This window comes from Hydra vulgaris, chromosome 06 (assembly GCF_038396675.1).
Source record: "Hydra vulgaris chromosome 06, alternate assembly HydraT2T_AEP".
Lineage (NCBI taxonomy): Eukaryota > Metazoa > Cnidaria > Hydrozoa > Anthoathecata > Hydridae > Hydra > Hydra vulgaris.
The window spans coordinates 46,091,820-46,107,924 of NC_088925.1; the positions used below are offsets into that span (position 1 = coordinate 46,091,820).

The following is a 16,105-nucleotide window of genomic DNA, read 5'->3' on the forward strand; positions in this document are numbered from 1 at the left end:
ATTCGAGCATGCTCATATTACATAAAAATGGCATCTTTAAATAAAGTCAAAACTAAATAGTTCTATGCATTGCTTTTCAAACAAAAATGGATTGGATTTTTAGCGAACAAGAAAAAATTAACTTCATTATTTTAGCACCAAAATTTCGCGCCACAGATTTATTCATGCGTGATGATATTTTAACAACGGAATAAATATAACGGCGTTTTAATTAGATGATAGCTGCTAATTACTGCATTTAGATTTACGCTAGTTGTACTGATTCCTGTAATCACCACATAAAGTCGATTCAAAAAATACACAGCAACCTTAACTTCTCGGGTTACATCTAAAAAATCTTTAAGTATGCTCATATTACCCTATGTTTCAGCACACAAAATGAGCCGTACGCAAGTATCTCTAAATGTCGCTAGAAATTAATTTTTCTTTCAAAAGTTTGGTGCCTAACTTCTATTCTTTCTAAAAACTAAAATAAAGCTACTTTGTTGCAAAAATAAAATATTTACATCTTCATGATATGGCTAAATAACAAATACTTATCTGTTACAATTTTAATCTCGTCACGCTTGACAAAATTCTGAAAATACTCTAAACGAAACTCTATTAAATTTGACAAGTTCGTAGTGTTTCACAGTCTTCAAAATGATGAAACAAATTTTACTCTCACTATTTTTTTTTGCTTAGTTTTCAGCAAAGTCTGCCTTTCTTATTTAATGTAATATTTTGCACACTATTTCATTTCTTGGTTTATAAATAACGCTGGGTAGGGCCGTTCCATAAGTTACACATTTTTAAAAATGTCAAAAATCGATAAATTCATCTCGAATACAACACGCGTAAATGAAAGGTTAGAAAAACAAATACTTATTGAAGGCAAACTATGGTGTTTCATATTGTAAACATATATATGTTTTCGTTTCACTAAATGTTATCACGCAAGTTTACCTTAAAATATAAACCTTAACTTTGAGCAACGAGATGAAAGATACAGATAGATCCGCGTACGGCCTAAAAGTGGTTTGGTTGTATAATTTTCAAGGTCATATAATAGTTCTTAATAAAAACTCTAAAATTTTAGAGAATTCTTGCAGTTCAATAAGAACCAATACACGTTTACCTTCGTTGCTATGTTTTTGCTAAGAAACAATGCTTTTTTAAAGCAGTTTTCATGTTGCTTTTTCCTTACAATTTATATTGAAAAGAGAGGGAAATAGAACTCATTTTACTCTAAATAAACAAATATATTTTTTAAAAACCTCTTATTGGAAAACATTTCAGAAAAGTTGAATTCTGTAACTTCCCTTACAGAAATCAAACGTAACTATTAAATTCAATAACTTTTTTAAGAATAAAATTTATGGCAATACCTTTTATTACTTTTGAAAAGCATGAACCTGTCGGAATAAACATTGGTTTAAAATAAAAGAATTATATTCTTCTAAATTAAAACTTCAGATTAATGGGTTTCGCACCTATAAGTTCTTTTTGGGTTACGATGTGCATAGAACTCAGATATTATTAAACAAATATTCTATAAAAATACGTATAAAATAAATACAGAATATATTAAAACCAGCAGTTATGACTCCAACAAAAACGTACGGCACATTTTCTCGGTAACGTCGACGTTTAATGCTTCAATAATCGTTCGAGAAGTGGAAAAGGTTTCTGACACTGAAGGATAGCTTGTGATTGGCGGATTTGAGCTTTATAAATTAATAATTATTTAGTCATTTAACTTTAGGAAAAAAAAATAAACGACTTTAATTTAGAATTTAAATTTATAAAATAAAAAAATTATATTTTTACTTCTTGAAAGTCATCCACGTTCTCATTTTTTTCACAAAAGCATCTGGGCTACCAGAAAAATAAGACTCAATATCAGGTTGCTAAAAAAACAACAACAATCTATAATAAGAATTTTTTTAATATTACTCATATTACTATATTAGATTGAAAGTATGAACAAAGCAACAATATATTAACAATATATAAAGTATATTGAACAATATAAAGTTTAAACTATCAAGCTATAAAAGTAAAAGAACAAAACAAAACAAAAAACGAAAATTAAAATTAAATTAAACTATTAATATTAAATATTAAAAGAAACATATTTTAAAACTTTAATAAAATACATAATATAGAAAATATTATAACAAAACTAAAAACTGGAAATTTTTTTAAAAATAAATTAAGTATAAACTTTAAAAGACATAAAAATTCACAAGCTATGATCAAGTAAGTCGAATGACTAAATTTCACCCAATTAGATTGTAGTTTTAAGTTAAGAAATCATGTTTTAGAGCTGCATACTAAGAATAAAATAAAAAAATGTTGTTCAAAATCAAAAACGCAAAAATAAAAATAAAAATCGATCACCAATTTTAATTGCATCTTAAAATATGAAAACGTTGATAAACATTGTAGATATAAAAATACAATTTTAGTTTAGATTTTGACTTTAATATTCTAAATATTTATTTAAGCAGGGTGTCTGCTTAAAATTTAAAGTGGATTTCCTTGATCCACTACCTGTTTTACCTGATTTAATTTAAAGCTACCAAACTCAACTTCAGTAAAATTATACTTAATTTCTTTTAGAAAAATGTATTCAATAACAAAAATACAAATCCACATTAAAAGTATCAAGAAAAAAATCGTAAATCTGCCAATAAAATTTTATATTATGTGTACAATATAAACTCTACTTAAGTTACGTAAGTTTGGTGAAGAGTTATTTTCCCTAATTTCTCCCTGATTTTTCTAAAATTTAACCCTATTTCCCTGATTATTCCCTGATTTTTTTACAGATATCTAAATTCCCTGACTTTTTCCAGATCTGGCAGACACCCTGTCAAGTGCTACATTAAATAAAACACAAATAAAAATCTATAAACTTCACAAGCTGATATAGATGACTTAATGCAAAAATATTCTATGCAATGAGTATGCTGAAAAGAGATAATTAAAAGCAAAGTTTTCGACTAAAGCCACTACACCAAACAAAGTAAAAATAATTGCTGTCCAGTACTTTTTAAAAAGTATAGTATAATGTTGTTTGCAAAGAAACACAAGGTCAATTAATTTTTAATATAAAGTCATTTTTTTTTTCAAATTTGCTATATAGGTTGGTTCGGCGCTCAACCATCTAAAGTTCTTAAAACATAAAAAAAAATGTAATACGAAAATACGTATTTAATAAATAATACTTATTAAATACTTTTTTTGAATAAAATTAAAAATTCTAAAATTCAGTTAAACATATTTAATCAATTTTAAATGTCTTTTAATTTTTTTAGTTATAATTTTGGAAACTTGAACTTAATTTAAAAAACAACAAATTATGCTTATTTTGTTATAAATCTTATTTTTTCTTGAAACTCAAAGAAAAATGTAAAAAAATCACTTTCTGTGGATTATTTACAGAAATAAAAACATACTTTTTCCTTGGGTATAAAAGATGTAATTTCTTTATTGACACCCAAAAAAAGTCCTACAGCAACACTATAAGCAACAGCACTAAAAAAAATTTATTATTTAAAATAATTTTTTAAAGCTGTTTTAAAAATTTTTACTAAAAATATTTTAAATTTCAAAGGATGAAGCTTTTTAATTAAAACCAACTTGCCTTGTTCCTCTAGAGAGAGGCAATAAATTATAAAAGTAATAGATGAATTTGAGCACAATATCAACAGCCAAATCATTGTCCTAGAACAAAAGATTATTTTAAAGTTCTTTTTAACCACACGATTTAAAATAATTTAATGAAAAATAAAATATAAATAAATTAAATAAAATATAAATAAATTTAAATAAAACATAAAAACAATAAAAAACAATTGTTAACTGTATCAGTTTTGTTTTTAAGAACTGCTAATTTGAGTTCATTAAAAAGATGATTAAATTCTGCAATATATTGATTAATCTGCAGAGATGTTCGAGAACTCTGTATAGAAAGTGTAGCATCACTTTCAGTTTCACCAGTGATAGATAACATAACTCCATGCAGCAAGCCGCCTTTATTTCGAGTAGATGGCACTTGCATTCCAACAGTAAATCCTATAAAATCATTCAAGCAAAAAACAAAAGACTTAAAATTTAAGTAAATATAAAAAATCCACAATTTACCATCATTAGGGTTGGCGCTCTCATAATAAACACATTTACAACTTACCACCATTAGGGTTGACATTATCACATTACAAATAATCACAACTTACCTCCATTAGGGTTAGCACTATCATATTTCTTTAACACATTTAATATATCAATTGGTGCAACAGCTTTCATAACATTGTCTTGAGCTTTTGCAGGTAGTTTTTGGCCTAACAAGCTGCGAATCATAAACTTGGCTAACTGTAAAGCTTCTAATGTGTATGTAGAATACCTAAAAATTATTTTAATTAATTATATTAATACTATAATATATTTAACAAAAATTTTATAAAATAAAAATTGAATTATTGGATTTAAGCTATTAAACTTTTAGCTGTTAATGACAAAAAGCACTCATCCAATCACTATCCATTTATTTAATTTAGTTCAATATTTTGCAGAAGCATTGTATGATTTTGTAAACAAGTCAAAAACAACAATATTTATGTTCATTTTGGTTATTTAAAGCAATTCATAGCACTTTTTTAAATATAAGTCCTCTAGCTTATTGTAGCGGAAAACCAAACAGTTTGGGAAAATGCTGAAGGCAACGTGAATGGTGGTGGTGGTGGGGTGGTGTTGTTAGACTTAATTTACTGGTCATTTTATAAATAAAGCGCTTTTACTATCAATGCTCTATTTAAAGGAAAAATTGCAACTTTACTAGTAGATGTTTTTTTTAAAGCAAAACTAATATTTATATTATTATAGAAAAAATTATACCAACATAATTTTGACATTTTTCAATATAAAAAACTTTAATTAATACTAGGTCACATCAAAATTGTAGGATTTATATTTTTCTCTTCTAACATCTAACAAAAATTTGAATTTTTGTGATTTCCAATTTTGAATTTTTTACTTGCTTTACCGTTTATAACAATAAACAACTGCGCCTCAAGACTGTTTATAACAATAAACAGACTGCGCCTCAAGCCATTTCAACTAATTTTCTAACAGTATTTTAACCCATCCACCTTATTCCAGAGACTTTTTGAAAATTTTTAATGGTTTTAATAACATAGATATTATTATATCATTCCTGATTCTAATGATCACTTTCTTTCTGGCATTTTTGACAAATAGTTTTAGTTAACTGTTTTTAATAATTCAGTTTCTGCTGAAATTCTCTCTTATAATCTCCTACATATGTTGCTTATATTTCTGTAGCTGAAATTCTCTCTTATAATCTCCTACATATGTTGTGTGTCACATGATAGAGCCGAAATTATTTATCCTCGAAAATATCACCAAAATATTTTACAACCGAACAATTTAGAATTTAAAGTATACTTTCATTGCAGGATTGAATTACAAAATCCTTTCTTGTGCCAAAAGTTTTAGAACCGAATTTTACAACCGAAAAAATTTGGATCGAATTACAAAATCCTTTCTTTTTTTTTATTTTAATTTAATTTAAAAACTTTATTTCACAACTTTCGATCAAAATTTTTTCGGTTCTAAAATTATTTATGACAATTCGATTGATAATTCGATCAAAATTTTTTTGGTTCTAAATACAATTATGACTTTCGATCGAAAATTTGATTGAAATTATTTCGGTTCTAATTTTTTTCGTAAATTTATTTCGGTTGTGTAATAAATTTCTCATATTCGGTTCTAAATTGAAATAAAGGATTCGGTTGAATCATAGAACGTCCATATGTTGCATATATTTTTGTAGCTGAAATTCTCTCTTATAATCTCCTACATATGTTGCTTATATTTCTGTAGCTGAAATTCTCACTTATAATCTTCTACATATGTTGCTTATATAATATCCATGTTACAATCTTGTAAAAGTTGAAGCTCTTTTATCTATTTTAATTTTGTAACAATAATATTCAAGTTTTACGGGCTTGTATTCTTAACATCAAAAGCTTCTTACAAAATCTGCTATACTTATATATATAGGCTATATATAAAAGACATAAGCTCCTTTTGTATGGTGTGTCTAAGAAAGTTTTAAAAATGATAAGAGCTTTATGACCTAATAACACCAATCTTATTAATGATACTTTTTTCTTTAAGATAAATTTCAAATAACCATTTTAGACATAGTTAAACCTGCTCTAGTAGCCAAAATCAAACAATTATTTTTAAAACAATTTTTTTTTTACTTTAAAAATTCCCTCATTCCATCATATTTCCCTTAATTGCATAATGAGCAGCTTTTAAATATTTTTTTATTTGAACTGTGTTGTATCGCAAACTGTAATGCAACTCTTAAAATGCTCTAGTGATCGACTTACAGTATACATACATTACACCTATATGATGTGATTCTTAAAGTAAAAAAAAAATTGTTTGAGAATATAATTGAATTACAATTACAAAACCATACTTGCTAAGAAAGTAAATCTACCTTGGCATTTCAACATTTCCTTTTTTTAACAACATATGAGTAGTAAAACCAACATCAACAATATGTTTAGGTAAATCAGATAACCATATCACTGGTTGATCCATTGACACCAGCTTACGCCACTTAACTGCAACTTCAATAAGGTCTCTCCATGAATAAATGCGACCTTTCCAGCCTTTTGTAGATTTTGGATAGGTCCAATAACTTTGATAAAAAATATAATATACTGAGAAAATAAGTTATTTTAAAAATGGAAAAAAACAAAACAAAAAAAAGCAACAAAACAAAACTAATCATATGAACCTGCTGTAGTTACTATTCTTATTTGCCCAAATTTAAACCAGCCAATGTAGGTGCTTAAGCCCTGGCAGCACCCTATTTCAGTATGACGTCATCAATGATGTTTTATTTATAATTATGCAAAGATTATATATATATATATATATATATATATATATATATATATATATATATATATATATATATATATATATATATATATATATAGCGAAATTCGGGTTGGCATTTGGCAATGCTGACATAAAAGTGTTTGAGGTTGACAAAAAACTGCTGACCTAGTTTCTATATTTTATGGTAAGACTTTTGTATCAAAGTTCTTTTGCCAACCTGATGCTGACCTCTAAAAGATTGAGATCGGCAAATTATTGCTGACCTCATTTTTCTTAATTCCGAGGGTTGATATATATATATATACAGGCTTTGGCAGGAGTAAATAAGCACGAGAGTGGAGAAAAGCCCTTCTAAAACGAATAGGGCGAGTTATGTGAGCTGCTCCTCTAAACAGCTTCATACGTAAGCTATTGGTTTTTGCACAAGGCATCTGTTCTAAGCACCAGCATTACCGCAATGCGATTAATTTTGTTAATGCGGTAAATTTCGATAATTAGACGCTTAGTTACAAATGCGATATTTAGTTAGGTAATAGCGATGGTGTCATTTTTATAGAGTAAATGACTGGACGTTATATTGTGGGCTATTAATGTCGAAAAATTGAGTGCGATTAAATGCGATTTTTTATCGCATAATCGAAAAAAATCACTTTTCTGCTAACCGCCAATGCGGTAAAAAAAATTGCTTATCAAATATTAAATAAAAATTTTGTTTCATACTCGTTACAAGCATATGTTTGTAACATTAATATTACAAGATTATATAACATGCATCAGTTATTGCGCCACGAAAAAATTCTTTAGCTGAGAGTTGTCTTCAGGTTTTCACACTAGCTATTCATTTATTTGTTAACAACATTACTTATTTGATAAAAAAAATTTGACAAAGAGTTTTAAAAGTTTCTACTGCTTATAAAAAAAGTTTTATATTTTCTTATAGCAAAATTCAGGCATTTTAAGAATTATTACAACAATTAAAAATTCTACAATAAAAGTGAATAATATATTAAAGTAAATAATGTATATGGATAGGGATATATATACATACATGCATACATACATACATACATACATACATACATACATACATACATACATACATACATACATACATACATACATACATATACACACACACACACACACACACACACATATATATATATATGACTAGGCAACTCATTCTATTATCTCCTAATGAGGATACAGCTCCAAAACTCAGTTTTATGGTTCTGAGGCGTGCTGGTAGTCAGGTTCCTAAACTCTGTGGTAGCTCTCAGAGAGGCTGATTCCATCAACAGCTGAAAAATATCAGAGTCTTAACAGTGCCATGTTGCGCATGGATGGTTGCCCTCAACTTTTGCTTTCTTAATCTCTACTACTACCTTAAAGCTGACTGAGACTCTTTCTGTGATTTTCTTCCTGATGGCTCTTGGGTAGAAATCTTTCGTTTTCCTGCTGACAAAGGTGGTTCCTAAATAACTTCATGGATTCAGGCTGGCATGGAATCTTTTATTCCCTCTTGACAATTCCAGGTCAAGCCTCACTCTTCTCCATGGTTTTCCTTGCATTGTGCTGCTGCAATTTCTAATCGAAACTGTTACTTCCATATCTATCACCAAAACAATTCTACGGAAAACAGACGTCTGTTTACTATTGCTAGAAACCATTGTAAAAAGGTTTTGTCTAACGCCAAAACTTGCTATTTTCAGGTCATAAAATCTCATATTTCATCACAAAAATTAGGCTCTCGTGACTTCTGGAGAATCTTTAACAGTATCAATAATAAGGGCAAATCTGTAATTCCACCTCTCTTGTATGGTGCAGACTTTGTCACCTCACCTAAAGACATAGCTGAACTGTTTGCTAAAAACTTTTCATCAATATCATTTCTTGATTCCACTAGTCGCGTTCTACCTAATATAGCCATCAAACAAGTTGATCCATTGCTTGATATTCGTATCACTCCAGCTTCTGTATCAAAAGTGATTTCCTGCTTAAACTCTTCTACAGCTTGTGGTCCAGACAACATACCTGTTGTAGTCTGTTGCAGAAGTGTTCTCCGGAGCTGTCATCCATACTTTCAAAACTATTTAACAAGTGCTTATCCGTGTCTTGTTTTCCAGAAAGTTTGCTAGAAAGCGGCATCTGTTATCCCTATTTTTAAAAATTCTGGAGAGCAATCTGACTCGCCTAACTACCGTCTCATTAGTCTTCTTCCTATCATAAGCAAGGTTTTTGAATCTTTAATTAACAAACATTAAATCTCTCATCTTGAATCTAATAACTTACTTTCTGATCATCTATGTAGATTTCGACCTTTTCATTCTACAGCTGATTTACTAACAGTAATAACTGATAGGCTTTATCGTGCATTAGATAGAGGTGGAGAGGTTAAGGCTATCGCTCTTGACATTTCTAAAGCTTTTGATAAAGTTTGGCATGCTGGTCTCCTCCATAAGCTTTCTTCTTACGGTGTATCTGGTAACATCTTTAAGACTATTGAGTCCTTCCTTACCAATCGTAGTATAAAAATGTCCTTGACAGCACTCTTCTTCATATCCCGTAACTTCATGGGTTCCTCAAGGTTCAATCCTTGGCCCTATACTATTTTTAATTTACATTAACAAACTTCCAGATATTCTCACATTTAAGGTGGCATTGTTTGCTGATGGCACTACCACTTATTCTTGTCATGATAAGAGGCCAACACTCTCTGATTGCTTGGAGGGGGCATTTGAGCTTAAAAAGGATCTCATTTCTGCTACAACATGGGGCTCACAGTCTCTTTCTTTTTTCTACAAATACCACAATGGGCACTGCTCTAAAGAGCTAGCGTCTCTTATGCCATCTACTAAAATTCATTCTCGTGTTACTTGTCATTCAATTAAGTCTCATCCTTTTTCAGTGACTGTTCCTATGTGCTCCAAAAACTCTTAATTGTCTATTTTTTTTCCTCGAACATCAGTTCTTTGGAATTCGCTTCCTTTATCTTGGTTTCCTGATTCATATAATTTTCTATCTTTTAAATCGTCTGTCAATCGTTATCTTGCTCTACAAACTTTATCTTTTCTCTTCCAGCAACTTTCAACTCTTATAGTGCTTGCTTGCAGCCTTGTTGGGAGCAAAGACATTAAAAAAAAAAAAGTATATATATATATACACACACTACAATGGTGATCAAAAATTTAGACTCAGCAAATATTTTCTTTAGCTTAGCTCTTGAACCCCCCCTCCCCCAATTGTTTAGATAATGTTTGAAGATAATATTTTTAAATTTAACTTCGTTTGTTGCCGAATAATTACAAAAAACACACATTTATCTCATATATTAGGTCTTTTTTTTCACTTTTTAATAATAACGCAATTTAAAAACACATTAAAATGTGTCTCATAAATTTAGATTCACTTTTTCCAATTTTTTGTTTCCATTTAAATGCCCAGCCTATTTTTTTAAAGATTATAATTCTAACGTGGAATAAAATATATTCTTTAAAATACTACATGTAAATTCATTTAAAAATTAAATCATTTACTTATTTTAGTGCACGCTAATCAAAATATACCATTTTTACTTATTATTTGCATTTAAAATATTTAGAAAATATGTAAAATATCAGTTTCAAAAGAAATCAAAGAAAGAATTATTACCTTGCACCTTGCTGGTAATTCTAAAAGAAAAACTCAGTTGATTCTCAAGAATGTATCGCAGACATGTGTCACTAAAACAATAGCTATGTGGAAAAAAACAGGTAGCTAATTAGATAAAATCACATCCAGAAGACCCAGAAAAACCACTACCACTGATGATAATAGTATATACAGAATTGCCAGAAAAATCCTAAGTATAGTGCCAAACAAATTACTCAAGAAATATATCTAGCTCTTAAAAATGACATATCAAGACAGACAGTAAATAGAAGATTAATTGATTGTAAACTATGCTCGTATACTGCTGCTAGAAAACCAATGCTTAAACGATCAGATCGGCTTAAACAGCTATAATTTTGTAAAAAAATTCTCAAGATGAGTGATGATGATATAAAAAAAAAAGTGATGAATCAAAATACAGTCATTAATAGAAAAAATAGAGTAATAGTTTGAAGGCACCATAATGAGAAGTTTTATAACCGTTTCATTGTACCTCGGTTACCGGGGGGAGGAGGTTTAGTTGGGGTCTGGTGTTGTATCACATATGATGGACCCGGACTATGCTACTTGTACACTGGTAGAATGGACCAATACAATACATTGATACGCTTAAAATTTTTTGATTCCAACAAGATACCTATTTTTTGGAGATGAGCTGGAATGGAAGTTTCACCAAGAAATGCCCCTTGTCAAAAAGCAAAAACAGTAGCAGCTTGGTTTAAAGAAAACAAAATCAATGTATTCCAGTGGCCAGCTAAATCACCAGATTTAAATCCAATCGAAAATGTATAGACTGTGCTAGGCCAGAAACTGACCAAAGCTCCTGTCTCTTCAGCTGAAGAGCTAAGAAAAAGTTTAAAAGAATTATATGATGGTTTATCCTTTGAATATTGTCGAAATCTTTTTGAATCTATTAAAAGAAGATGTAGACTATGCATAGACAACAAAGGCGGTCACATACCATATTAACTTGACTTACAGTTTAAAGTGAAAAATCCTGAGTCTAAACTTATGATCAAGATTTTCGTAGATATCTATTTACATAATTTTGTTATTTTCAAAAAAAAATACTTTAAACTTTTTTTTTTCTTGTCTTTTATATACATTAAAGAGAATTTCAATAATAAACTGTAAAATAAATAATAAACTGTATTAAAAATAAATAAAAATAATAAAAACAAAGGTATTTTTTTAAATCATAAATCGTATTGAAACTGTAAGTTTTATTCTGAGTCTAAATTTTTAATCACTATTGTATGTATGTATGTATGTATGTATGTATGTATGTATGTATGTATGTATGTATGTATGTGTGTGTGTGTATGTATGTATGTTTGTATGTATATATATAATATATATAAGTTTTATCATTTGACAATAACGAGCTTTTTTGTTCCAGACAATTTGTCCAATAAATACTCAAGTTTGGTGGGCGTGTCCGATAAAACGTAAAGAAATGTGATCAAGCGCCATTGGTGAGCATGTCCGATAAAACGTAAAGAAATATGATCAAACCCCATTCCTGACCATGCTTAAAATAAAAATATTTTATTTTTTCAACTTGACTACGGCAGTTTGGCAATTTTAGGCATTTCAAAAATGCAAAAATAAAAATAAAATTTAAAAGATAATATATATATAAAAAGAAAATCTTCAAGAAAAAGAAAAAATCTAAGCTCAAAAAACTAAAATTTGAAAAGGAAAATATATTTATATTACGTTTTTTTTAAAAAATACTATAGTATGCAAAATGCTTTGTAAATTATTAGAAATATATTAAATACATAAATTATTATGTTTACTTATTACTTTATTAAATAAAGTAAGAAATTAATTAAATTAATTCTAATGATTGTTAACAATAAACCCATTTTATTAAAATTATCAAAGAATATTATCCACACGGTTAGCCTTGACTAAATTTAGGCTTTTAAAACTGTGTCCAAGTCAAGTTCGATGGTTTCTGAAAGAATATAGTTTACTTATCACTATGTATATAGTCCACCAATCAAAAACTCTTATTGAGTAATTGTAGCATTCTAAAGATATTTTTTCACGCCATTTTTTGCACCGCTATGTTTTCATTTTGCGCCGCCATGTTTTCATTCAAAATTTTATTGTCAATTATAGTTAAAAATTAGACAATTTATTGGAAAACAGAAGGTATTTTGTTTTATTACATTGTTAAAGAGTGGATAATGACATGTTTTAAATTATCAAATGAACATATATCAAATTAATATATGCTTACATAAAATAAAATTAAAAATAATTTATTCATGATTTGAATTACTAAAAAATATCAACATTTAGATCAACATTACCAAGAGAAACAAGATGTTTTCCATTATAAGAACTTAATGCCCTAAATTATTTTTAATTAAACTATTTCCATATTTAAAATTATTAATGGACACCTTGAAGCATGATTGAATCATAGATAATTGAACAGGATATAAAATTTTGGTGTCAAAGTAATACCATGTTCCAAAATCAACTTTTTATAGCAGACTTTTTTCTGATACTATTTTGAAAGCTTTCATCAAGTCCGGATCCAAAGCAAGACTTAACAACTAAATTTAACAATCTCAAGCATTCTCCAAAAGACTTTAGTTTAATTGGCAATTTTTTATCAAACCCTACCCACTTTTTTAGAATTTTTCGAGACCAGTTTCCATTAAACTTTCCACCATGCTGACCAGTCTTAATAATTTGCAACTGTTCATAAATCTCATTCATATTCATTTCCAACCAAATATGCTCTAAGTTATCAATTGCATGATTGACTGTTCCCTTCATTATATGAAGCTTCAGTAAAACAAATCTGTTTTTTTAAATTCAAATAAAATATTTTCTTCGGTAAATAGTGGGAGAAGATTACTATCCAAATCAGAGACACAGTCTTTCAGTCCAGGTTCTTACAGCAGAACTTATAATACCAGATTTTTCTTGGGTATCCTTCCCTGTTTTCTTTCGATTTCGCATATTTCACAGCTGCAAGTTTTTTGTTTCCTGAGATTGTAAAAAATTTTATAATTTTATATTTTTTTTTACAACAGATGTAAAAATAAAATAACATTTTACCCATTTCATGTTTTAGCTGGAATTTCAAACTTAGTTTTTTGCCTGAGGTCAACAACATCTGTTCTTTCAACTATATCCCAACACATTAAATAGATAAAGATATACTAGTACCATGCAAAATATGGTTTGATTCATTTATCAAACTTTATTTCTTTAAGTTGAACGAGTTTTTTAAGTCATACATGTTTAGTCATACAAGTTCTTTTGATAATTTAAAATAGTCTGAGGATGGAATTTTCCGATGCTTAACTTTTTTAAAAACAAAATTTGTTCTATGATTGTCTTTAGCAATTAAATCTGCGGCAGAAAACATGGCGGTATAAGGATGGTTGTAAAAATTTGAAAATGCACGAAAAAATATTAAAATTGTCATAATTACTTAATAGGAGTTTATAGATTTGGTGGACTATATACATAGTGGTAAGTAAACTTTACTCTTTCAGAAACCATTGATTGTGACTTGGACATAATTCAAAAAACCTAAATTAGTTAAGACTAACCGTGTATGTAATTAATTTGTATAAGTATGCATTTTATGATGAATTTTTTCGAACTTTTTCTATGATTCTTTGATAAACATTTTTAATAGTGAAAAACTTTAGTGCAAAAACAAACGTTACATAGCATAACTCAAATTTAAAAGTGTAACAAAAAGTACTGGTTTCTATAAGCATTAACAAAACTATTACGTTAAAATTTCAAAAAATAAATTTAAAAGGGGTTTTAAAAACTAAAATATTCGTTTGAAATTTATAAAAACCATCTGATAAAAAATAAAATAAATACTGAAATATAAATTTAAATTAATAATTAATTCCAACGTCTTAATATAAATGATAATACCCTAGCTGCTTAAATTCAAAAAAATTTAATACTCAGGCATCTTTTAAAAAAAGAATTAGCTCAAAAAAATGACGTATTTCATTAACGTAGCTGTGTGTTCAACTTTATAATCTGTATGGTATAAAAAATAAAAAGTTCAAAAAATGAAAATGTATACTAGGTATGGGTGAAAAAATTTTTCTTTATGGAAAACTGTTTTTTGGTGTAATTTAGTATCGGGAACAAGCCTATAACAAAAAAAAAAGTATGCGCCAGGTATAAGTGCCCCATTTTTACAACTGAACATTTTACAAATAATTGGATTAAAACCCAATATATATAGCTTTATAAAAAAAATGTAAGAACAAAAAATACAATGACTTTGTTTTTTACTTAATTAATTACAAAATGTTTCTTTGTATCAAACGAAGGAATCATTGTTCCCAACTTAATACTTGCCGTATAAACCCATCTCTTGCTTCTGATCCATATACTGATTTAGCAGCATCGGTTACAAGTTTAACACAGCGTTCAACACTTTGTGTGTGGTTTGGATAAACATTAATTGCAAGAAGTACATCAACAATTGATTGAATCTGTTTGGTTGTGAGGGTTAAGGCATTTAGATTGATTTCTGGTACTTGAAATTGTCTAATTTTAAGGTCTGCCTTTGAGAAATCGTTTCTTAATTTGAGAACAATATTTGTAGCTTTAACGCGCTTGTTTTTGTCAAGGTCAGTCATCATTGATAAAAGAAGGTTTTCAGGATGAGCAAAGTAGGCATTCCGTTTTATGTAAAGTTTAACAATATTGACAACCAATGGAGGTAAATGTTTTAATAACTGTAAGGCCAGAAAAACATGCTTGGGTCCATTGGAGCAGAGGGGTTCAAACTTAATAGCAAACCAACTTGGTCCATAGTGAAGGACGATGAACTGAGTTATTAACTTTAGATTTTCATCCGGATTAATTATGGATATGTTAAGTCTGCAAACTCGATTAGCAAGAGTTAACCATCTACTGTGATTTATAGGTCCAGGTTTTTTCCTGGCAAGCTTTTTGGTTACTATTCCTTCTCTTATGACAAGAATAATATTGTACATATACTGCTGATCTTTACTGAGATCAATGATTGCTTATTTTGATAATATAGGTAATCCGTTTCCATCTATAATAGGTTGAAACTTTACAACTGGCAATTTTTCATATTTCTGAATGGCTTTACCAATTGATCCTGTAAAAGAACTTCTGCTGGATGTCATCAAGCTGTGTAAACAAATGTCTTAATGGGAGTTCATTTGTGTGCAGATGGGTGTCCTAATGCTTTCTCCAATTTTTGTTTTACTCCTCCTTTAAATCCTGTGTTTATATTAGTACTATCACAACCAACAACTCGTATATCAGAAGATTAATCCATTTTGTTAATTTCTGACAATATACAGTCTGCAGTGTCTTTGCTTTTACTAGATTTTGGTGAAACATGTGATAGATACTTATTTCCAGGTTCTGCAACCAAAACATAATGCTCTTCCTTTTTAGTACCCACATACCATTTATCTGTTTCTTTCTCCCTAGTTAATGTGTCATCATTTCTACCATCAAAATATAGAAGTAA

At 28.7% G+C, this 16,105-nt stretch overlaps 1 protein-coding gene across 2 annotated transcripts in view; it reads right to left on the reverse strand.

The window, feature by feature from the left end:
• Positions 1 to 1,515: 1,515 nt before the first annotated feature.
• Positions 1,516 to 16,105, reverse strand: part of LOC101236609 (tetratricopeptide repeat protein 13) — a 76,179-nt gene continuing 61,589 nt past the window's right edge. For both annotated transcript variants that reach the window (XM_065800288.1, XM_065800289.1), the window contains 7 exons: positions 6,524 to 6,727; positions 4,224 to 4,390; positions 3,851 to 4,062; positions 3,632 to 3,711; positions 3,444 to 3,522; positions 1,810 to 1,889; positions 1,516 to 1,706 (listed from right to left, as the gene is read on the reverse strand). In XM_065800288.1, the coding sequence (XP_065656360.1) occupies positions 1,580 to 1,706; positions 1,810 to 1,889; positions 3,444 to 3,522; positions 3,632 to 3,711; positions 3,851 to 4,062; positions 4,224 to 4,390; positions 6,524 to 6,727 (949 nt within the window). In that variant the 3' untranslated portion in view covers positions 1,516 to 1,579. The remainder of the gene's footprint in view (positions 1,707 to 1,809; positions 1,890 to 3,443; positions 3,523 to 3,631; positions 3,712 to 3,850; positions 4,063 to 4,223; positions 4,391 to 6,523; positions 6,728 to 16,105) is intronic.